This window comes from Lolium rigidum, chromosome 6, assembly GCF_022539505.1.
Source record: "Lolium rigidum isolate FL_2022 chromosome 6, APGP_CSIRO_Lrig_0.1, whole genome shotgun sequence".
In the NCBI taxonomy this organism is placed as follows: domain Eukaryota; kingdom Viridiplantae; phylum Streptophyta; class Magnoliopsida; order Poales; family Poaceae; genus Lolium; species Lolium rigidum.
The window spans coordinates 305278985-305304115 of NC_061513.1; the positions used below are offsets into that span (position 1 = coordinate 305278985).

The following is a 25131-nucleotide window of genomic DNA, read 5'->3' on the forward strand; positions in this document are numbered from 1 at the left end:
GCGCAAGTGCTACCAGTGAATAGGAATTTTTAGGCACGTAGTTATTGGTAGAGCAAGACTGAACAAAACTTAGCTGTAGTTGGCTCTTACTCTCAGTATACTCGAATTTCCACACGGACTTTTTTTCAGGACTGCAGAAATTTATAACCAGACATGGATCACCAGAACGTGGCAGGAGGTTGCTATCGCAGTTGGAATTCTTCCACAAGAATTACGGCATGCTGCTATCATACTAGCCTGACTCTGAATGCTACTTGAAGCTAAGAAATAAGTGTTGCTTTTTTATACTTGCGGCAGCTTGCTTGCCTTCATGTCAATTCCTCTTCCACTAAATCCCCATTAGCGCACAGAAAGATGAGTGAATTCCTTGTTGCAGCTCTCCTGCTATGTCTTGTTAACCATGGAGCCAAGTGGGCCACAGCGTGGGAAGACAAAGATTTCTTCAGATACTGTCCACCGTCCAATTGCAGCGAACATGGCCCGGAGATCAGGTTTCCTTTCCGACTTGAATCCAGCAATACATCATCATGGTGCAGCAGTCCATGCATGGAGTTAGCATGCTCTGGCCAGGACACCATCCTGGTTCACCCAGTCCTTGGCTTGTGCAAAGTGACTGACATAGATTACAGTTCTACTTCCATCAAGATTATCCCGCTCGTAGACTCCTTGTCTCCTTGTCAGCTGAAGAATCTCATCTCCAGAAGCATAACAGTTGATGCTCTGGATGCAGGGAAGGGCGATTGCAGTGTATATTTGATGGAATATGCAACCCTAGTATGCTGCTCGAAAGAGTTCACGCCAAGCATTCATGATGCTGATAGAGTTGCTGGCCCAGTCTCCTGCCTTAGCAACGCAACCCACTTCTCGTATTTGGTGGCCCCTAATGTGATCATTTCCATTCTTCCATCAGACTGCAAGGTGTGTTCAGATGGCATCGTCCCGATGCCCTTCTTCAACAATGACAGAACATATTCCTTCAAGAGAAATGCAGAAAGAATCCTCAGTTCTCCTGAGATCACGGTGAAATGGGAAGATCTGACAATGATGAGCAAAGGCATATATTGCCACGAATGTGAAATTCAAGGGAAACACTGCGCATTCAGCACACAAAGGAATCAAACATTCTGCATGCCTCATGGTATTGTTTCTAACTGGCCAAAAGCACCATGCATTAGAACTAACCCCATTTGTTTTGTAACTGAATTTTTTCAAACTTAATAAGGTTCTGCAGTTTTTATTTAGTTGTGGCTTTACTCATTCTACTACTCATGTGTTTAGTCCATTTGAGTACCTAGCTTGAGCAACCACACCGAGGCGCCCAAATATCACAAAAACGATCTCATAGAAATGAAAGAAAATGTATTTCATTTTCCATCGTATCAGGAACTGTCCTTTTAAAAATTACCTTTGATCAAAATTAGCTGTTGCAGGCTCAATCACTACTAGGAAACAGCCTATAGCGGCAAGCGCTATTGCCGGTGCACCAGAAAAGGTGCCCGCCGGTGCTAAATACTACCGCCGCAGCATGTTTCAGGCGCGCCGGTGACGACCCAATACCGCCGGCGCAGCAAAAATTTAGCGCGCCGGGGATACGAGTCGGCTAGGTCATGGCCAGCCCAAAAATCGGAGTCCCCCTTACCACTGGCGCATCACCATATTGGTGCGCCGGTGGTAATTTGATTACCACAGGCACACCAACATGGTGGTGCACTGTGAGTGGTAAGGTAGACTCAATTTCCCCCCCCCCCCACCCACCCGGATTGCCTTTTAAGTTTCCGAAAAAATATAAGAAAATGATTGAAGTTTTTTTAAAAAATCCTTCGAGATGCCTATGTGCTATGTCATCTAGTTTCAGTAAAAATTTAAAAACATGAATTTCGATATATTATGCAAAATGGCGTCATGTTTCGGCAAAACAAGATTTCTGGTTCCATACGGCATCCTCCTCCGGTGGCCTCCTACTCCTCCACCTCCGGCCTCCTCCACCGGTGTCCTCCTCCTCCTCCGGTGGCATCCTTCTTCTCCTCCTCCTCCTCCGGTGGCCTCCTCCTCCTCCACCTCTGGCCTCCTCCTTCGGCGGCCTCCTCCTCCACCTACACCACACCTCCGGCCTCCTCCTGCACCCCCTACACCGGCGTGGCAACGACAAAATGGCGGACCGCGGCCACGGTTTTCCTCCTTAATTGGTTGTGCCTTGCAATTGCCTTGTTGAAGGTATTTTTTTGTGAGCGTGGATTTCCTCCTAGGTGAAAACCTATGATCTTTGATCAGGGCGATGACAACATTTGTGCATTGTTCCCTTCTTGAAGACGTCGCTTTTGGTTGTAGCGGGGCTTTGGCTGTGTGCATCCGTATTTCCATTAGGCCACTGAGGCTGGGCGTAATTGGTATCTTTAATATTAATATATTACCTTTATCGAAAAATGAGAGAAATCTATTGCAACGGGTAATAATTTTCCTTTACAAACATTATTGTCAATTCTTAGTACTGTCCATGTGCTCGAGAAAAAATATCTTAGTACCGAGATCTTATTTTCGAGAACTACAATTCCTTTTTGTTCACTAAACTTTTTTTGTGACAGGTGACACAAAGTCCATATCTCATTCTTATCTTTTCTATTTTCAGGTTCACGTATCAGAGTTATAGGAGGTATAGTCATAAACCATGTTTTCCTTAACTTCACATGAACAAAGATGAACATAAAATAAATCATCCCATTATGCATAAATTCTTATTATTGATCACTTACAATCTGTTATACTCCTATTATCTAATTTATTCAGCTACATCATCGGTGGCAGCATTTGTTGTTCTTTTGTTAGTGGTGGCAACTACACTTTATCTGTCACTGAAGACAAGATATAACGAAGAGATACATTTGAAGGTTGAAATGTTTCTCAGGACATATGGCACATCAAAACCCACGAGGTACACTTTCTCTGAAGTTAAGAAGATGGCAAAACGGTTTAAGGAGAAAATAGGGCAAGGAGGATTTGGAAGTGTATACAAAGGCGAGCTCCCAAATGGAGTTCCCGTGGCTGTCAAGATGCTAGAGAACTCTACAGCAGAGGGAGGAGAATTCATTAATGAAGTCGCAACCATTGGGAGAATCCACCATGCAAACATTGTCCAGCTCCTGGGCTTTTGCTCAGAAGGAACAAGGCGAGCACTTATTTATGAATTCATGCCAAACGAATCATTGGAGAGATATATATTCTCGACTGGTTCTAATGTTAATCGTCAGCTCCTAGTTCCCGATAAAATGCTAGATGTTTCTCTTGGCATTGCCCGAGGAATGGAATACCTGCATCAAGGATGCAACCAGCGAATTCTCCACTTTGACATCAAGCCTCACAACATCTTGCTGGACTACAACTTCAATCCGAAGATTTCAGACTTTGGCCTTGCAAAGCTGTGTGCAAGGGACCAAAGCATCGTTACCTTGACAGACAGCCGGAGGCACAATGGGCTACATCGCGCCGGAGCTATACTCTCGGAACTTTGGGGGGATATCCTACAAGTCAGATGTGTACAGTTTTGGCATGCTGGTGCTGGAAATGGTGAGCGGAAGAAGGAACTCAGACCCAGGTGTTGAGAGCCAGAATGAGGTCTACCTCCCAGAGTGGATCTACGAGAGAGTAATCACTGGCCAGGACTTGGCACCTCAAAGGGAAACGACGCAAGGTGAGGACGAAACAGTGAGAAAGCTGGCAATTGTGGCACTTTGGTGCATCCAGTGGAGCCCAAGAAATAGGCCCTCGATGACGAAGGTGGTGAACATGTTGACAGGGAGCTTGCAGAACCTACGGATGCCCCCCAAGCCGTTTGTTTCATCTGCAAGCGGTCGGATGCAGTAGACCAAGAGAGTGTGCTGCCATGATCCAATAAACAGCCCAGACACGACGAGCTTGGCAGATGCCTAGAGTGTACTGTATTTTATCTTCAATTGAATTGTATTACTGTATTGTAAAGTTCTAGACTTGTAGCATCCATGGAAAAAAATAGCGCGCTATTTCGGCGCTAATAGCACGCTATAGCATTTTTAGACAGTCCACGCTACATCATTTCGGCGCTATAGCGTGCTATAGCGCGCTATTAGCACGCTATAGCACGTTAATAGCATATTTTTCGGCTGACGCTATTTTGTTATAGCGCGCTATTTTTTTCCTTGGTAGCATCACGCTGGGTTTGAGAAACATATGGTGAGCTGATGACAATAAGATAAGAAGCCATTGCAGTGATTCAGTCATTGATTGCCTACCTTGTTTTGTGCTTGTACTGTTGTTTATCTGCACATCTGATGCTCCTCAGTGGAAACATTCGGCCCAACAAATCCTCCTAAACACATCTGCTGAAGAGATTCAGGCATTGATTGCCTACCTTGTATTGTCCTTCTACAGCCGTTTATCTGCACAATTTGATGCACTTCAGTGGAAGCATTCGCCCAACAAATCAGTTGGTATATCTGTTTCTAGGAAAATCCTGCAATGGACGGAGTTGACAGGAAAATCCTGCAATGGACGGAGTTGACAGGGAGCCTCCCGTTCTGGCCTCGCCGGCGAGCCCGCGTCACTCCAACTCCGCCGCACAATGGATCTCCCTCCCCCCATTTCTCTGACGAAACTGAAACCCAGTAGTTTCTCACTGCAGATGCAGTCGGCGAGAGCATACTCTTCTTCAGGCCGTGTAACTGTCGAGATGGCACAAAACCTGACAGTATAAAATATTACTGGACACTGACGGTAGTAGAAGCCCCAGAAATAATAATGTATTACTTAGACTTGCAATATTCATGCTATCTCTACAGCAGGTGCAAATATGAATCCAGCTTACACAATCTATTACTCCTCTAACAGTACATTCAAACAATATGACTTCCAGGAAGATTATTGCATTTTAGCACTTTATAATGGATATAGCAGTAGCACAGACTGCTAGCTATTAGTACATGCTTTCGGAGACACCTATTTCATACTCGGTAAAACTACCACCATAACTTCAGCTTCTCAGGCGATTGCATGAAGTACATCACACGGATATTTTTTTACTCATCATCTTCACAGATTGTGGTCAGCTCGGATGACAAATCGTAGGAATCCTCAACATTTGTGTGCCCCTCGTCACAAAAGAATGGTCTAGAAGGCATCTGCAAGCTGTCAGCATCACGTTCCAGCATCTCTATCACCTCGCTCATCGTCGGGCGATCATGGGACTTCATCTGAATGCACCACAAACCAACGATGCATAACTTCTTCTCCAACTCATGCATGTCATCAACGGGAGATAGCCCAACCACTTCTTGTTCACTCAGTCGGTCATACACCCATGATGGGTAGTAAGACTGGCTTGAGTTTGCTGCATTCGGGTCAGCATTCATTCTTCCTCCGGCCATCTCCGAGCAACGGCATCCCAAAGCTATAAACATCAGACTTGCTTGATATGACACCGAAGCTCCGTGATATCATCTCAGGCGCTATGTATCCAATAGTTCCCCGTAAGGCATTCGATGGCACAAAACTGTTGTCCCTTGGGTACAGTTTGGCGAGACCGAAATCAGCAACTTTTGGGACGAAATTACTGTCAAGAAGGATGTTGTGGGGCTTGATGTCAAAATGTAGAATCTGCATCTCGCACCCTTGATGAAGGTAGTTGATGCCCCTGGCAATGCCTAATGCAATCTCGTTGAGCTTATCCCAGGAGAAGGACTTCTCTTTATCTGACGAGAAGATGTACTTGTCAAGAGAACCTCCAGGCATGTATTCATAAACCAGAGCTCTTCTCATTTCTTCTGAGCAGAACCCCAGGAGTCGGACCACATTGACATGGTGGATCATGCCAATGGTGGAGACCTCGTTGATGAAATCTTCTCCATTGCAGTTAGAATTTCCCTCTAGCATTTTGATGGCCACATGGAGATCACCTGGGAGAAGCACACCCTTGTACACGGAGCCGTAGCCACCTTGACCTAGTTTGTCTCTGAAATGACTTGTGATTGCGATGATATCAGTATAGACATATCTTATCGGGCCGAGCATTTGCTGCATTCGAAGGAACTTCTCGACTACATCGATTGTTATTCTTGTTTTCCAGTACTTGTAGGCCAGGAAGATCAACATAGTCAGTGGCGCCAACACGAACCTGCATAGCACTACATAAACAAGTTTATATCGAGTTTGGTGGGTACACGCATGCGTAGATGAGATGATGAAGAAACTGCAGTTAAAAGCACAAAATTCTGAATTACCAGCAATCAACGTCACAGTCGTGATGACAAGTGCTATATATAGTGAGGCATAACCAAAACCAGTTACTCCCAGTGCGCAGGTCAAGAAAAACACATGAGCCCAGAAAATGTCCACAACAGATTCCATGATGCCATCCCTAGATAGTCTCAGTTCAAGGGAGCTGCAGCAGTACCATCCAACAACACAGTAAAGGAATGAAAGAGGAGATCCACAGTTTTGGATAAGACGGGTATATACATGTTATACAGGCAAACAATAAAAACTACTCTGTACAGATATCAAAATCCTGAACTCACCTGAAGAAGTCCATTAGGCAATCTATGATGTTCCTCCTAGAAAGTCTGAAAGGGAATCGAACAGCAAATCCGCTCCTCATGGATTTCACAACATCTGCATAACTTGAATTATCTAGCCGTCCACTTTCCCAAGGCAAAGGAGTCATGGCCATGTACGCACAAGAAGGCTCAAGATACTCCATAAAATTAGATTGTTGACCAGTTAACACGTAAACAGAGGTATCATTGGTGCTCAAGCAAACAACAGGCATGTACATACCATTGTGCTTTACTTCCCGAGAGCATTTAAGAAAGCAAGCATTACTACTTACAACGGGGGCCAATTCGACTTCCTGGCCTTCGTGGAATATAGAGGGATACCAATTCCACCGAGGTAGAGGGCATCCGTTGTATAAATCCAATTCGACATTGACGACCCAGAAGGAAGAACCACTGTAGTTGATGGAAGGCACATAATATGTTGCATTCTCAATGCTAATTGTTGCCTTGGTATCACTGCAAACCAGCTCATAAGATCCATAACCACACCCAGGTGGATCACCTGCCTGACGAAATGGGGACGATACATTTCTAAGAGGGCCGCACGAGAAAGAAGGACAATCAGGTCGTTGATGCCGCCCTTCAACCTGATCTGCAGCAAGAACTGCAAGCACAAACAAAACAGTGAAGGCCTTTAGAGCAGCGGGCATCGCCATGGCAGACTGGTACAGAGAAGCACAAACACCCAGATGAATGGAGCCTCCCAACCCTGGGAGCTTAGAGCTCTTATGGATATGGCTGCCAAATTAACAAAAAATAAACTCCAAGGATGATAATTACATGCCAGATAGTGGCTCTACATGACTGTAAGGTCGCCGACTAGGAGACTTGGCTACTTGCCGTCAAGCCAAGTTGGATAATTAAATACCGTCTATTCTAGACGATTGAGACCTCTTGACTAATAGAGGACGATCCAGCATCCTCACCACTTGTCCAGTCCTATCCCAGTCACAATGAAATGCCTTAAGACAATTACAAATAACAGGGACCAGATAAAAAGTTCCTTTTGAGCAGGATAATGATACAAACTTCATGTCCTCAGAGGTTTCAAATTCTATCCGAATACTAGTGATACATTATTCAAGAAAAACAAGGATATATATGTGTGGTTAAATGGCATGTATGGTACAACCAGTGATAAAACCACAGAAGTTGCTGAGCCACGGAAAACGTATGGCAGAGGTTTCAGTGGCAAATGGAATTCCTGCCCAGGCACGCAACAATCATGGCCAGAGCCGCAACTTCTGATGATGAGGCTCTGTGTACACATCAGTACCAACCCTATTCATTGGTTAAAGCAAACAGCCAATTTTTATACTCTTGGCTTTCTCTTATTCCATCTTCATATGCAATACATCCCATGGACTTGCATAAACTTCTTATTACGCTGATATTGCTACCTCTTCTCACCTATCAAACCTATGTGGCCACAGGATTGGATGATGAAGGTTTCTTCAAAAAATGTTCATCACAACGATGCAGCAACATGGGCCAGAGATCCGGTTCCCATTCCAGCTTTCAACCCACCCACCATCATGTGGCACTCCTGGCATGCAGTTATCATGCTCGGGGACGACATAATCCTGGATCGCCATGTTCTTGGCTCCTGCAAAGTGACCGCGATCTATTACAGGCACCGCCTCATCAACGTAACCCCACTTGTGGAACCATTGACGCAATGTCCACTTCAGAAGCTCATCTTAGCAAGCTTAGCTACTGATGCGGGCTTGCCGGCGAGGGCAGAACGGGAGGCTTCCGCCGCACAATGGATCTCCCTCCCCCCATTTCTCTGACGAAACTGAAACCCAGATGCAGTCGGCGAGAGCATACTCTTCTCCAGGCCGTGTAACTGTCGAGATGGCACAAAACCTACTGGACACTGACGGTAGTAGAAGCCCCAGAAATAATAATGTATTACTTAGACTTGCAATATTCATGCTATCTCTACAGCAGGTGCAAATATCAATCCAGCTTACACAAGCTATTGCTCCTCTAACGGTACATTCAAACAATATGTCTTCCAGGAAGATTATTGCATTTTAGCACTTTATTATGGATATAGCAGTAGCACAGACTGCTAGCTATTAGTACATGCTTTCGGAGACACCTATTTCATACTCGGTAAAACTACCACCATAACTTCAGCTTCTCAGACGCATGCATGAAGTACATCACACGCATATTTTTTTACTCATCATCTTCACAGATTGTGGTCAGCTCCGATGAAAAATCGTAGGAATCCTCAACATGTGTGTGCCCTTCGTCACAGAAGAATGGTCTACAAGGCATCTGCAAGCTGTCAGCATCACGTTCCAGCATCTCTATCACCTCGCTCATCGTCGGTAGATCATGGGACTTCATCTGAATGCACCACAAACCAACGATGCATAACTTCTTCTCCAACTCATGCATGTCATCAACGGGAGATAGCTCAACCACTTCTTGATCACTCAGTCGGTCATACACCCATGATGGGTAGTAAGACTGGCTTGAGTTTGCTGCATTCGGGTCAGCATTCCTTCTTCCTCCAGCCATCTCCAGCAACGAGCATCCCAAAGCTGTAAACATCAGACTTGCTTGATATGACACCGAAGCTCCGTGATATCATCTCAGGCACTATGTATCCAATAGTTCCCCGTAAGGCATTCGATGGCACAAAGCTGTTGTCCCTTGGGTACAGTTTGGCGAGACCGAAATCAGCAACTTTTGGGACGAAATTGCTGTCAAGAAGGATGTTGTGGGGCTTGATGTCAAAATGTAGAATCTGCATCTCGCACCCTTGATGAAGGTAGTTGAGGCAGCTGCGAAACTCCACATGATGGCATGTATGGTACAACCAGTGATAAAACCACAGAAGTTGCTGAGCCACGGAAAACGTATGGCAGAGGTTTCAGTGGCAAATGGAATTCCTGCCCAGGCACGCAACAATCATGGCCAGAGCCGCAACTTCTGATGATGAGGCTCTGTGTACACATCAGTACCAACCCTATTCATTGGTTAAAGCAAACAGCCAATTTTTATACTCTTGGCTTTCTCTTATTCCATCTTCATATGCAATACATCCCATGGACTTGCATAAACTTCTTATTACGCCGATATTGCTACCTCTTCTCACCTATCAAACCTATGTGGCCACGGGATTGGATGATGAAGGTTTCTTCAAAAAATGTTCATCACAACGATGCAGCAACATGGGCCAGAGATCCGGTTCCCATTCCAGCTTTCAACCCACCCACCATCATGTGGCACTCCTGGCATGCAGTTATCATGCTCCGGGGACGACATAATCCTGGATCGCCATGTTCTTGGCTCCTGCAAAGTGACCGCGATCTATTACAGGCACCGCCTCATCAACGTAACCCCACTTGTGGAACCATTGACGCAATGTCCACTTCAGAAGCTCATCTTAGCAAGCTTAGCTACTGATGCGGGCTTGCCGGCGAGGGCGAACGGGAGGCTTCCGCCGCACAATGGATCTCCCTCCCCCATTTCTCCGACGAAACCGAAACCCGGATGCAGTCGGCGAGAGCATACTCTTCTCCAGGCCGTGTAACTGTCGAGATGGCACAAAACCTACTGGACACTGACGGTAGTAGAAGCCCCAGAAATAATAATGTATTACTTAGACTTGCAATATTCATGCTATCTCTACAGCAGGTGCAAATATCAATCCAGCTTACACAAGCTATTACTCCTCTAACAGTACATTCAAACAATATGTCTTCCAGGAAGATTATTGCATTTTAGCACTTTATTATGGATATAGCAGTAGCACTGCATCTGCTAGCTATTAGTACATGCTTTCGGAGACACCTATTTCATACTCGGTAAAACTACCACCATAACTTCAGCTTCTCAGACGCATGCATGAAGTACATCACACGCATATTTTTTTACTCATCATCTTCACGGATTGTGGTCAGCTCCGATGAAAAATCGTAGGAATCCTCAACATGTGTGTGCCCTTCGTCACGGAAGAATGGTCTACAAGGCATCCGCAAGCCGTCGGCATCACGTTCCAGCATCTCTATCACCTCGCTCATCGTCGGGCGATCATGGGACTTCATCTGAATGCACCACAAACCAACGATGCATAACTTCTTCTCCAACTCATGCATGTCATCAACGGGAGATAGCTCAACCACTTCTTGATCACTCAGTCGGTCATACACCCATGATGGGTAGTAAGACTGGCTTGAGTTTGCTGCATTCGGGTCAGCATTCCTTCTTCCTCCAGCCATCTCCAGCAACAGCATCCCAAAGCTGTAAACATCAGACTTGCTTGATATGACACCGAAGCTCCGTGATATCATCTCAGGCACTATGTATCCAATAGTTCCCCGTAAGGCATTCGATGGCACAAAGCTGTTGTCCCTTGGGTACAGTTTGGCGAGACCGAAATCAGCAACTTTTGGGACGAAATTGCTGTCAAGAAGGATGTTGTGGGGCTTGATGTCAAAATGTAGAATCTGCATCTCGCACCCTTGATGAAGGTAGTTGATGCCCCTGGCAATGCCTGATGCAATCTCGTTGAGCTTATCCCAGGAGAAGGACTTCTCTTTATCTGACGAGAAGATGTACTTGTCAAGAGAACCTCCAGGCATGTATTCATAAACCAGAGCCCTTCTCATTTCTTCTGAGCAGAACCCCACGAGACGGACCACGTTGACATGGTGGATCCTGCCGATGGTGGACACCTCGTTGATAAAATCTTCCCCGTTGCAGTTAGAATTTCCCTCTAGCAATTTGACGGCCACATGGAGATTGCCTGGGAGTATCACACCCTTGAACACGGATCCATAGCCTCCTTGACCCAGCTTATCTCTGAAATGGCTTGTGATTGCAGCGATGTCAGTGTAGGCGTACCTCGTCGGACCAAGCATTTGCTGCATCCGGAGGAACGTCTCCACCACATCGAGTGTGATCCTTGTTTTCCAGTACTTGTAGCCAAGGAAGATGAGAACCACCAGGGGCGCCAACACAAACCACTAGTGGAAAACGGGGCAATAGGCCCAGTCCATTTGGGCCTTTAGACCCGGTTCCCGAACCGGGACCAACTAGGCGGGACTAAAGGGGTACCCTTTAGTCCCGGTTCAAAGATAAACCGGGCCTAAAGGCCTCGACACGTGGTGCGGCCAGGGAGCTCGCGGTAGAAGGGCTTTGGTCCCGGTTCGTGGTACGAACCGGGCCTATGTTTCTCTGCCGCGGCAGAGAATTGCTATTTCTCTGCCGCGGCACAGATTTGGGCTGTACCAGCTTTTCTCTGCCGCGGCAGAGAAACAGGGCGTTTCTCTGCCGCGGCAGAGTTTCAGCAATGCATATATATATCATTCAAGAAACCACAAAAAATCGTCATGAATATATATAGACATCGTCAACAGTACACGACATAGTCAACACAGTACACGTAATGCATGCATATTTACAATACAACACGTCCTGAACGAATATCCTCCGCCGTCACGATCTTCCGATAGTGCTCTCCACCTGGGGTAAGGACCTCGGTAATAAAGAATCCCGCGATTTCCTCTTGAATTGCTTTTATTTGATCCGCTGTTATGAGAGTGTCCCGCAGGCGTGTCATCTATATTTAAAAAAGGAGATCAATATATGAATGGAACTCAATACAATAGATGGTACTAATTAAGATTAATTGTGAAAATTTGTTATCGTACACGAGTGTGGTGTATTTGGGCATCTCCACCCTTGGGACAGGACATGTCACGCATGAACTTCTTATTACGCTGATATTGCTACCTCTTCTCACCTATCAAACCTATGTGGCCACAGGATTGGATGATGAAGGTTTCTTCAAAAAATGTTCATCACAACGATGCAGCAACATGGGCCAGAGATCCGGTTCCCATTCCAGCTTTCAACCCACCCACCATCATGTGGCACTCCTGGCATGCAGTTATCATGCTCCGGGGACGCCATAATCCTGGATCGCCATGTTCTTGGCTCCTGCAAAGTGACCGCGACCTATTACAGGCACCGCCTCATCAACGTAACCCCACTTGTGGAACCATTGACGCAATGTCCACTTCAGAAGCTCATCTTAGCAAACTTAGCTACTGATGTGTACAGAGCTTCATCATCAGAAGTTATGGCCCTGGTAATTTAGTCAAGAGGTTTCGTACCAGCAAATCTCTATCTCTATCTCCACTACTATAGTGTAGCAGTTTTGAATTTGGATTTACCACCTTCTTCTCAGTTTTCCCGCCAGAGCAAGATGAAACCAATCCCAACCGTCGATTCCTTCTGTTTCACTCATATCCACCTTTTATCAGACGCTGATCTTCCGCATCCAACGGCTGGTATTGCCTGGATTCGCTGCACCTCTTCCCACATGTGCCCGAACCAGCTCGCAGCTCCGCGATAGCTCCTCACGTGTTGTGTGCAGGCCTGCTGGCCAACGAAGTTTTAATACAGCCTGCGGGCGGAACATTTCCTCAGCACCATACACGAACAGGCCAGCGCGCCAAACGCCAGCATCTCCATCCTCTCCACCTGTTGTCGATCTACACACTCCTACGATTCCATCTCCTTTCATCACTTCTGTCTGCATCGAGCCTACGGGATCTACGCTGAGAAGGAGCGGAAGTGCCATAGCCCGCAGGTGAGCATGTGTGACTCTCTCTTACTCTCTTAGTATCATCACTAACTTCTTTTTCTTCTATTGGTTGATAATTTTTGACATGAGAGTACCGTCCCTGTAGATGCTTCTTCCTGACAACAATCTATTCTTATGCCTCTCTCCCCACCCGACCCCTCCCTGCAGTGCCGCCCCTCCACCCTCCACCACCGTCCCCTCCCTCCCCCTCTCCTCCCACCCCACCCGATCTTCGCCCCGGGTGGTCTCGCGCGAGGCGGCTCCGGGCGACGAACCAAACCCTAGAAAGTATGCACCAATTTTCATGTTTGATTTCAAGAGTTTCTACACATGCATTTGGGGCAGAAAGTATGTAAGTCTTGATTGAGAGTTAATAAGGAAACCCTGCACAAGAGAGAGATAGAGATGCACACGACTTCAACCTGATCAGAGGAAACAGCCATCCTATCTGGTTCTAGCTGTATCTGGTTTAACTTATACAGGTACTGCAGAAGTACTGCTCAACTTATAATCCCGGTACTGCAGAAGTACTACAAATAGATCTAGACCATCCATTTTCATATGTCCTAATATTTCATCTAGAAACAATCTCCGCATTAACGTTGAAAGTATATAAGAAAGTTGCAACCAAAAACATAAATAAAATGGAGCGTTCCCAACATTCAGCAAAACAGAAGCTATCACCTATTAAAACCAAACGTACTGTAATGCAGTTCAGAAAACATCATGGGCATCTTCGGGGACAACCGCGTGTTCTGAATCATAGAAAGTTACAGTGAACTTTCACGTATATGATATATACTACCCCAGGAACTACATGTAATCTGCTAGTGACAAGAAAAAACGAAACGAATGGAGTGCGCGTGCGTACCGCCGGCCGTGCCGCACCGCCGTCCGCGCGCCCAAGGTCCACATCAACTCCCGCGTACGGGCGGCTCCTGCCTCCACTTGAACAGATCTAGAGAAATAAGATACTACAATAAAACAAGGATGAGATGCGGGTAATATCATCAACCGAAGAGGCAAATCACCAAAAGAGGACATCAATGGGATTACCGTGTTGTTGGATGATGGATCGTCGTGCGCCGGCCGGCCGGCAATCTGATGAACAACGAGATGGCTCAGAGTCTCCTTCTCTCCTCTCCTCTCCTCTCCTCTCCTCTCCTCTCGGGACAACCTATCGGGCAAATCACTATGCCCGTCTTTTTGTGCATACAGGCTAGAGGAAGCTCTTGAGATGATTCAAACAATGTCTGTCAATGGGTGGGACGAGGTGCTATGGGACAATATGGGTACATACGCACCGCTCTGTTACGAGCTTTTAAAATTAGTACATCAATGTTATCCATCAAATACATACAATTCAAATATTTCTTTTGTATGTAATGTATAAAGACCAATGTACTGTATTAGATTTCAATGCGTGACCAGTTACATTATTTCTCTATATTATCCTTTTCTCTTCCGTTGCAACGCACGGGTATGTTTCCTAGTATATATACTAATAAAGGAAGTAAGGTTTCTCCCCAGGTTTTTCGTCCGTTTTAAATATACCCTTATTTGTCAAATGAAATTACAGACACTGCCACCACTTAATTAACAAAACGGTTCGCCCACGATAAAAAAAAAAACAGCGAAGCTTCGTTCGTCTTTGTCCATCGTTTGGGCCGTAGCGCCCAGACCGGGCCGCGATGCGCAGATCGAGCTTTGTGTCTACGAATATACAAGCGAAAAAAATATTTTGTATACAAAATAATACCACCTCGCTAAGTTAAACCGAGACCAGCTGATTTATATACGAGTGTTTTGTTTAATTAGCAAGCCTCCTCAAGAACAACAAGCCGCAGCATCATCGTTTGGTCTAAGATGTGTAATCATGAGGAACGAATTAACTTGGCCCGGCCCGAAATAGAGACTAGAGCGCAGCGCAGGAGGATGGCCGGAGATTTATACGCTCGCCGGTCATGGACGGGATCTGAACGGAGGAACGAGCAGCTGAGGACGACCGAGATTAGAGGGGCCGGAGGAACGGCCGGCGACGGGATCTGAACGGAGGAAGGAGCATCCGTGGACGACCGAGATTTAGAGAGGGTGGAGGAAGAGGAGATCTCGGCCGGCCGGCCGGGCACAAGACCTGCTCGGAGGAAGAAGGAGCGGCTGAGGGGCGAAAGAGAGGATATAGGAAAGAAGAGGCGTGCAGAGCTAAAAGAGGAGATGACGGCCTCGAGCGAATAAATCAACCAGCGCCGGCTGGTGCAAGACTCGCCGGCCTGGCTAGCGACCAACCTGCTTTGCACGTGCGTGTGTGGGACGAAACACGACATAATGGCCAGTGCGGAGCTTGAGCTCTTCTCTTCTCAATCGCAAAATGGCAGTATTTCGTCAAAAAATAATAATTTTGAGCACCTGACCCAATTGCCTAAGTTGTGAAGAGTGTCTGGACACTGATCAGCTATACGAAGAGAGCCGTACCATTGCTATCAAAATGTGTTTGATTAGAAAGTTTGCACGATTTAGCATAAGGACTTGGTGAGGAGAAAGGAAAAAGGTGCTTATCCGGTCAAATTTGCAAATTAGGCTGGATGGCGATCCACGTTTATGCCTCAAGGCTTGCCATACACCTGAAACAATTGGTACATCAAAGAAAAACATATTTAAATTATTTTGAATACTCCTACGATCTATAATAAATGTTGGTAACTGAGTATTAAATTTTCATCACATGAGTAATCCGCGGCATGGTGACGCCCTCCAGCACGCGAGGGGGCGCGAGGGGAGAAGCCCTCTGGTGTTTCATCCTCAGGCGCAAGGGGACGTCCGCTCACCGCTTGGCTCAAGCTCCTCACGGTGAGTTTGTCTGTGACAAACGAATTCATTGATTCCCGAGGAATTTACTATGAATTTGGCATAACTTAGGTTAACTTACACATTATGGTTAGCCTTTGAGACATATTTGATGTTGTGTCAACTCCAATTCATACGCTAGGAAAAAAATTATTCTACACGGGTCAATCAATTTTGAAGCAAAATTCGTATTATGATGTCGTTTTTTAGTTTAAAATTATCTCTTATTTACACCCGGTGCAACGCACGGGCATTTGTTGTGCTAGTTTTTAACTTAATACAAAACGTGTAGAGCTCCTGTCTTGGTTGTCCTAGCGACACGGGCGCATAAACCGCGCGCATGAAAAACTCGAAGTCCACTACCACCGGCTCCTCCACCTTTATTTCACCGCTGATGCCTTCTTCATCGGCGCCGTTATGGTTGGGCCCCGCTTTGTCGGGTTTCGCTTCATCCCGGTTTTGGTGCATGTGCCGTTACCGTCGCCGGTGTAGTTGGTGCATGGTTTTCATCGTTCCTGGGGTCTACGAAGCGGCCGGTGTCACACATCTAGCGCTCGATGCCGAATGACAGTGGTGCTGCCCCTGCGCTGTGATCATTCATGGAGTCCTGTGTCATTTGGTCCGTGCCAGGCCAGCCAATATTGACCCCTTGAAAATTTGAGCATCTTCCCGTGGATCGGTCGCCCGCAGCGGTCACCATCAGGTCATTCTTTAACCTCGTTGTGGAGCTCACGGGTTCTACTTTTTTCGGGTGCTCCAGATCACATGTAAGATCTAGGAAAGACGATAGAAAGTTTGCGAGCTTCATTGGCATTGCAAGATGGCCTCTATAGTGCCTGCCCTACAGAGGGGGCTTACTCCCTTTCTTCTTGAGCTAAGGAAGGACCAGCAGAAAACGAAGCCAGGCGTAAACCAGTGGAAGTGATTCACTAAGTGCTTGGACGGACGATGAGGTTTGGTTCTTCAGCGATTGGTATGTTCCTCTGCCACGATCGTCCATGATCAGGCATGATCATGTAAAATGTAGGCTGCCTTCTATAAAACTATGATCCATTGGTCACGATGGTCTTTGCAAGACACTAGTGTTTGCAGGTGGCTCAAGTGGGAGGACAAGTCTGCCCATACGTCTGCTCTCCGATTAGTACATGAGTCGGTAGTCCGTAGTCGGTACCCTAGCGACTTGGCTCAACTCGTAATCCTTGATGGTAAGACAGACAAGTCGCAGCAACCAGCATATTTCACTTGTTCGGTGCAGCACCAATTGACGCTGGTACTCAATAGTACAATCTACCTGAGATTGCATATAGTCGAATCACATAATATCAGTAAGTTTGTAAACACTAGTGCTAAGTTACTCAAGCTAAGCTCTGCACCATCCAAAAAAATCTGGACACAATCTCCTCAGCTGACGACTTGTTATCCAAACTACTCTGAAACGCTAGCATGCGATGTTAAGACTGCTCCTGAATCGCACCAACTGCAGAGAGCAAGGCATCAAGTTAGTTTGTTATACATAAATACTACTCCGTCCATCCCATAATATAACATGTTATTACAACCACTCGTATTATAGGACGGAGTGATGGTATACAGTTCACATGAAAGATTCAGAGAACGATTCCGTACCAGGAAGTTCCACGGCAAGGTTAGCTTGGGCATCGGCATCGGAGTTGAATTCCTACGTAGCAAAGAAGCAAAATACGAGTGAAGGGATCGGACCAAGTTTCAGCTTTCCCATACTTATATAACAAAATATAGTTCTAATCGAAAAGGTATTCAGAGAGCTGATATTCGAACAAAAACTCTGGAGACAGTAAATAAAAGTAGACATGTCTATGCATGCAGGGAGACCCAGTCTACATGTTCGCAAATATATAGTATTAGACAAAAGCAATAATGTGTGAAGTAGCAATTGGCATTAGCTTGACACAATACAAAGATTACTGGTGAATAAGGGCCAAACAATGGAGCTTTTTGTTGCTGCTTCTAATGCAATTGAATAAAATAGTTGTTACACAACACTATCGGTTTTTGTACCAAGAGCAGAAGTTTGTAACGTGGTGCCAAGCATTCACAACATAACTTTAAGATGGCTGATGCAGGGCAAGTTTGAACAAGATCAAGGTAAAGACGTGATACCTACCCTCAAAACATGGTTGATTTGAATCTGAACAAACTTTCGCTTCAGTTGCTTAACTTTCTTGCACAAGTCCGCCATATTATCGCTCTTAGGACGCCAGAGACCTTGGGCCTGTTCCAGCAAGTTCAGTGTGTTACTTACAGTAGAATTGATAGAGCTGCCAATTGCTAGAGGAACTCTTCAAAGAGCTCTGATTAGTTTTAACCAGATTTTATAAGCTATTGACAATCAAGGCCTTAATTCAATTACGCCTTATTCAAATACAACAATCGACTGTGGGGCACCTTAACCTGTTAAGGTATTAACAGATGAAGCATTGGATAAAACGTTTCCTGAGTGATGTTACAGACCTGGGAGTACTGTGGTGTCTAAATTGGGAACCCTTTTGGGGTTCCTTTTCTCGATATTTTTTTTTTTGGATAAAACGTTCCTTTGGTGAGGATAAACGGAGGATCATGATTGATCAAATAAAATTTAAGGAGAAAAGAAGCACACAAATATAAATAAAAACAATTGAATTTTTTGATTGTCCACATATTTAATGTTAGTGGACTCTGAAGAGTCAGAAGGAAATACAGAACAAGCAATATCTATTAATCATTCCATGGAAGAACACGAAGGCTGCAAAGTAGCAAAGGTATAACTACAAACCTGGTTACATACAAGACTAGAATCGCCTTGAACACGAATATACTTGAATCCCTCCTTAGCAGCATATCTCAGGCCCAGGAGCAATGCATGGTATTCAGCAGCGTTACATGTTGCAATACCCAAACCCTCACGTAGTTGAGCAATCTTCAGTTGAAATAGTAGAACACAGCCTTCATCAGCAGCGCATGGTAACTGAAGACTAAGAAAACAAACCAGCACAGTACAAGTTGTCGTACATACCAAAGATCCATCCGGCCGCCTTACAATTACACCAGCACCTGATTTCCCGGGATTTCCTTTACAAGCACCATCAAATTCAAGAATACAGGACAGCTGTAAAGACCAGGTCAGGTGGTGAGAACAAGTCAACATTTCCTCATAGTGAAGATAAGTTGCAAATATGCATGCTAATTTCTACATCATAACTGCAAAATAAACCAAGTAAGAAAAGAGAAACATGGACTGTTAGAAGTTACTTAGTAAATTGCATTCATACTTACATGGCTGTCAGGCAATGATTTGTGTTCAGCAACTTTAGGATGCTTCTTCGATGGTTTGGTTTCCTTCAGCAAATAATTATTGGTGCGAGTATATGTGAGGTGACAAACACATTAAGGATACAGAACACTTTCTCGGCAGAGCAGACATTCACGCTTAGCTTGGAGAAGGGAATAAATCTCTACTCACCATCTCCTGTGGCCTTTCCAGAGTAGAGGTTGCATTTCCATCAGGGTGCTGAAATCAAAAGCGGCACAATGAACAATCTACAAGAAAGTTTATGGGAAAATACACAAAGTAGTAATGCAACCACCTTTGATGACATAAAACATATAATATCAGCTCAAGTGTCAAGGTAAATAGTGTTGGAACTATGTTCGAGCAAAACTAATGCCCTGAGAACTATGGGCAATTACCAGTCAAGATTGATGCATATATTACCTCCATTCTGAAATATAAGCTTTCTAAAAAAGCATATATTTTTGGAACGAAGGTAGTATAATATATCACAATTACAGAGTTGTATTTTAGTAATGATCGCTTTCAACTACAACTAATACATGTGTACAGAAATTGGGTCCAGCGAGTACATAAAATACAAGTCTGAATAAAAGTGGCAACATCAGTACCATCACACATCGCAAAGCGATTGCAAAATAAGCTAGAAAACAGAGCATCCAGATAGCTTCCATAGATTAGCCGAAAAGGGATTAAAAAATCTATAAACATTGGCATGTAATGAACATTTCCTTATAGTGAAGATAAGTTGCAAATATGCATGCTAATTTCTATATCATAGCTGCAAAATAAACCAAGTAAGAAAGGAGAAACATGGACTGTTAGAAGTTACTTAGTAAATTGCATTCATACTTACATGGCTGTCAGGTAATGGTTTCTGTTCAGCAACTTTAGGATGCTTCTTCGATGGTTTGGTTTCCTTCAGCAAATAATTATTGGTGCGAGTATATGAGAGGTGACAGACACATGAAGGATGCAGAACACTTTCTCGACAGAGCATACATTCACGCTTAGCTTGGAGAGGGGAATAGATCGCTACTCACCATCTCCTGTGGCCTTTCCAGAGTAGAGGTTGCATTTCCATCAGGGTGCTGAAACCAAAAGCGGCATCACACATCGCAAAGGGATTGCAAAATAAACTAGAATGCAGAGAATCCAGATAGCTTCCATAGATTAGCCGAAAAGGGATTAAAAGATCTAAACAACATTGGCATGTAACAAACACCATATCAGGTAAAACAGTTGGAAATTACAATTATAGCTCCAAATTTTACCTGAAAAGGGCAGAGGGCCAGATCATCAAACAATTCATCTCTTGCATCTGCTGCATTGAAGGAATACAGAGCATTCTTTAACCCACGCGCAGCGAGATACTCCTCAGTGTCTTTACGCAAAGAATAGCCTTTGAACACGCTCACAGAAGGATCGCAGACCTACCAAGATATGTTTCACATAAGTAATGTCTACTGACATGGTTAATAACTCCTTTCTACTGAGCAATAGCCTAGGTGGGAAAACAGACGATGAATTTAGCAGAAATCCTGTGGCATGCAGCCCCTACCACCACAGAAATGGTTTCAGCATCCCATGAAATGCATGAGCACAACTGTGAGATTAGACTAGAAAGTGTTACTCCACTACTACATTGGCTATGTTTTCTTGTTCCAGGAAGACCATTTAGAAAGGTACTGTTATCATGTGTGTACCTCTCTGTTGGCATTTTTTCAGAAACGTTCAATGCACATAATTGTCATAATAATAGGAGATCTAATAGTAGACTGAATGCTCAGTGTTTTTACCGAATTGCTGACTTGGGCTTGGCAGTCGGCGAGGTCCTTGTAGATGCCGATGACGTCGCCCTTGCGGACAACATAGAACGGGTCGCCGCCGCTGGCAGAGTCCACCGGGGTGTCCTTCTTTGCGGCGGATTTCTTGGTGGAGCGCTTGGTGGAGGAGGAAGAGAATAAGCGCTCAGCGAGGCCAAGGGCATTGGGCGGAGCGGGAGGCCTGAGGGGAAGGATTTCCTGCTGCTGCTGCCGCTCAGTCTCGGAATGCCGGCCACCGCATGCCTCCACGCCGCTCTGGAAATCCCACGGAGAGAGGAAGGAGAACAGCAGCTCCTCATCGACAGCCGACGATTTGAAATCAATCAGACCAACTCGCCATTGACAGTGGCGTCGCTGGGTGAGGAGAGGCTGGCGGCGGCGTTGGGGTTACGTCATTGACAGCGGCGCCGGCGGTGAGGTAAGGAGTGTGTCATGCCCGTATGGAGGCGTATGGTGCTGGGCTGGTGGGAATGGGCCTTGGGCCTTCTGGACATGGACTAGATATAATCAGGTGAACGGAAAGAAGAAAAAACAAGACGCTGCAGGCTGCGTCTCGAACCCCAAATCCACATGAGCGAGAGCGAGGGCGCCGAAGCGACCCGCCGCCGCCGCCGCGGCAGCTCGCCGGCGGCGCAGGCCTCCCTGCCGGACGATGAAGATCTGCTCCGGGAGATCCTCCTCCGCCTCCCGCCTCAGCCGTCCTCGATACCCCGCGCCTCCGCCGTCTGCAAGCGCTGGCGAGGCCTCGTCACCGACCCCAGGTTCCACCGCCAGTTCTATGCGCACCACCGGAAGCCGCCCCTCCTCGGCGTTTTCTCCTTGGGCAACCAGGGTATCGTGTTCCATCCCATCCTAGACCCTCCCGACAGGATACCTCCTCAGCGCTTCTCCCTTGGACACTGCAGCGGCAGCTGGGATTACAATTTGCTCGATTGCCACCACGGTCTCGTCCTCCTCAAAGACTATGTGCACGATGATCTAGTTGTGTGCGACCCCATCACCGGCGAGCAACGCCGGGTGTCTGTTCCGCCGGAGTTCAAGAGCCACGACGTCAGCGGGGCGGTTCTATGCACTGCCGACGAACTTGGCCATGTGCATGGCGGTTGCCACTCGAGCCCCTTCAAAGTGGTCTTAGTGTCTGTGTACTACATGAAAAAGTATTGCGCCATCGCTTCTGTCTACTCCTCTGAGGCCGGTATATGGGGCAATGTCATTTCAACAGAGGCTCCATGTCAGATTTTTTATGCTGGTACTCCTGCAACCCTTGTTGGTAATGTCCTATACTGGTTGTTCGGGCGTGATCCCACACGTATGAGTGACATACTGGTATTTGATTTGGATAGACAGAACCTAGTTGTGACCGTTGGGCCTACTGTTTCAAATGATTTCCAGCATGGCGACCCTCAGATCATCCAGGCTGAGGATGGGGCTGTTGGCTTCGCCATGTTGCTTCGTACTCGCTTCCAAATGTGGCACAGAAATGTCGGTTGTCAAGGAGTTGCCACATGGGTGCCTTGGAAGACCTTTGAAATGCATAGCTTTCTTGGGCCTTCTATTCAGATTGGGGAGAGTTAAAATGGCTGCTCGGGTATGATGATGTTAATGACGTAATATTTGTACAAGCGAGCCACGGTGTCTATGCTGTTCAACTTAAGTCAATGGAATCAAAGATACTTTACCAAGCCTATAGAAACGGTCGCATTCACCCTTTTACGAGTTTCTGTATACCAGGTCAATACTGCTCATCCTTAGTCCTTATATTATAGGAGTAACCTAATATACTCATGTTTTGTACATTCTTGCTAGACTACTTTCGTTGTAATCCTCAAGTGTTCGCTAACAACTTTAACCAACCAAGTGCTAGATATGCAACTTATAGCAGGATTCCTTAGTATGTGTTTATCATTAAATATTGTTGTCTTCACTCTTTTTATTGTTTGCTAGAGTTTGTTGGCTTGGGCATGTTTTAATTTTGTCTGCTTGACATGACAAGGCATGAGTTTACTTGAGAATAATTATAGACCGTATTTATTTTATCTTTTAAATTCTTCATTGTGAGGTTAGCTATTTATACTGTCTTCAGGAATATCCTTTGCATTTTACAGAATATATGAGATTTTTGTTCACTATTTTTAGTATCCAGATTTTTGTTATAAATCATCTATGAAAAATGAGTTACTTTACTCAAGTTATATTCTCAGCTCATCTGGTGTGATTTTGGTGATTTAGGTGCCGGCTACGCCGAAGACCTAGAAGACGGACAGGACACAAGAGCAAGAGGGTTTCCGGAAGCGGAAGAGTCATGTTCCGCGTCTACATGGTTCAGCTTAACTTCATAAAATATGTCACACCATAGATTCGCTGTCATCCTTTCAGAAGTTTCTATACACCAGGTGATTGCTCAATCTTAGTCCTTTTTTTATTGTAGGAGTAACATAATCCACTTATGGTTCGTACACGCTTGCTCAAACAGCTTCATTGTGCTTCTTAAGTCACTAACAACTTAACATTAACCAAATATTGTCAGTTTGCTGGATAGACAAATTAACCTTCTAGTCGTATTTTTTTTATCATCAGCTATCTTCAGTCTTGGGAGATCCAAATCAAATGTCAAATCAATGAAAATGTAAAATAAAATGTCACTTAGTAAACACAAATGTCATGTTTGGAATCTCAAAGCTAGTTATATTGTTTCATCCCGTATTTTCTTTAACTAGAAAATAACAACTTCCATTGAATCCATACCTTCTGATATGATTTTTTTCTCAGATGCAAATTATATATATTTTTTACTCTCGAAGACCACACAAAAGATTGCATTTACTGGCTCTAATCATGTTCCATTTATTTAAAACTGCATACCTAAAAATAACTTTTGTTGGTACAACGTTAGTTTGGCTCGTTTAGTTTTGTATGCTTGACGAGGAATGAGTTTACATGCGATCAATTCTAGAACATGTCTTGGTTCTTATCAGCTAAATTCTTCATGGAGAAGTAGCTAAGCATGCATATTGTTTTCATAAACATTCATTACACTTACAGTAGTTGTAGTTTTGTTTTACCTATTGCTAGTTCAGAGGTGAGCTATTACTATTAAATACGAGTTGGTCGTTTGACACTCAACGCGTTTGATGGTCGTCATGGAAAGCATCCTATCCGTCCAATCAATCTCACGGTCTACACTTCGTCCGATCTAATTTCACAGTATCAATCATGGTATATCAATCACACAATCAATTAGTTAGGAAAGATATATTTCCTTGCTTGATAAAAGAAAACCCCATAATAATCTCACGAGCAAACAAAATTGGGACAAATCTTATCTTTCCTGTTTAGGCAGACCTCTCCTTAAAAAGGTATGTGATCTCCTCTATCGTTGACATCTCAAGAAATATAAATGAGATTAGTCCATCCTATTAACGTAGGTCACTCCAAAAATAAAACGGGACCTGTCCATTAAGCAAGGTATTTCCAAAATATCTTGACGTGATTTCCTCGCTCCATTCAATCTGCGGAATATATATGTCCTTAAAGATGAAGTTTGACTGCTCCGTAGGAAATTAGATGGGGACGGCGATGCCGGAAGTGCGGGCAGGCGGCATCGGTATTGACCATGCTGGCAACAACCTCTCCTCTCGCTTGAGATGTCCGCCGTGATGGAGACGACGCCTTGGTGTTTCCGGAGGCGGTTACGTACGTAGGCAATGGTGGACGTAGTTATTTTTATCTCGTGGTCGTAGTACCCGCGATCAGGGCGCTTCTAGGCGCGGTGTCCTCAATAGCGTATGATCTGGGCTAGGTATCACCATTCCATGTGTCCAAGTTCCCAGCAGAGGAACCGGCAAACACGGTGTCGCTCATGGCGTGCATTCGTAGTGGGCTTGCGTCATGCACACCACCATGTCAACGGTGATGGAACACGACGTGCAATCTTATCATTTCTGCTACTTCAGATCGGAT

At 45.2% G+C, this 25131-nt stretch overlaps 1 protein-coding gene and 4 pseudogenes across 1 annotated transcript; 1 reads left to right on the top strand and 4 right to left on the bottom strand.

Moving 5' to 3' along the window:
• Positions 1 to 321: 321 nt before the first annotated feature.
• Positions 322 to 3858, top strand: LOC124664535 (annotated as a pseudogene).
• Positions 3859 to 4882: 1024 nt separating this feature from the next.
• LOC124658825 lies at positions 4883 to 7330 on the bottom strand (annotated as a pseudogene).
• Positions 7331 to 8629: 1299 nt separating this feature from the next.
• On the bottom strand, positions 8630 to 10070 carry LOC124664536 (annotated as a pseudogene).
• Positions 10071 to 10474: 404 nt separating this feature from the next.
• LOC124664537 (rust resistance kinase Lr10-like) lies at positions 10475 to 13191 on the bottom strand. Its single transcript, XM_047202034.1, has 2 exons — positions 13012 to 13191; positions 10475 to 11569 (listed from the first exon to the last, which is right to left on the bottom strand). Exons 1-2 carry the CDS (start codon positions 13189 to 13191, stop codon positions 10475 to 10477), a joined length of 1275 nt encoding a protein of 424 aa, XP_047057990.1.
• Positions 13192 to 17489: 4298 nt separating this feature from the next.
• Positions 17490 to 21470, bottom strand: LOC124664538 (annotated as a pseudogene).
• Between the last annotated feature and the right edge of the window lie 3661 nt (positions 21471 to 25131).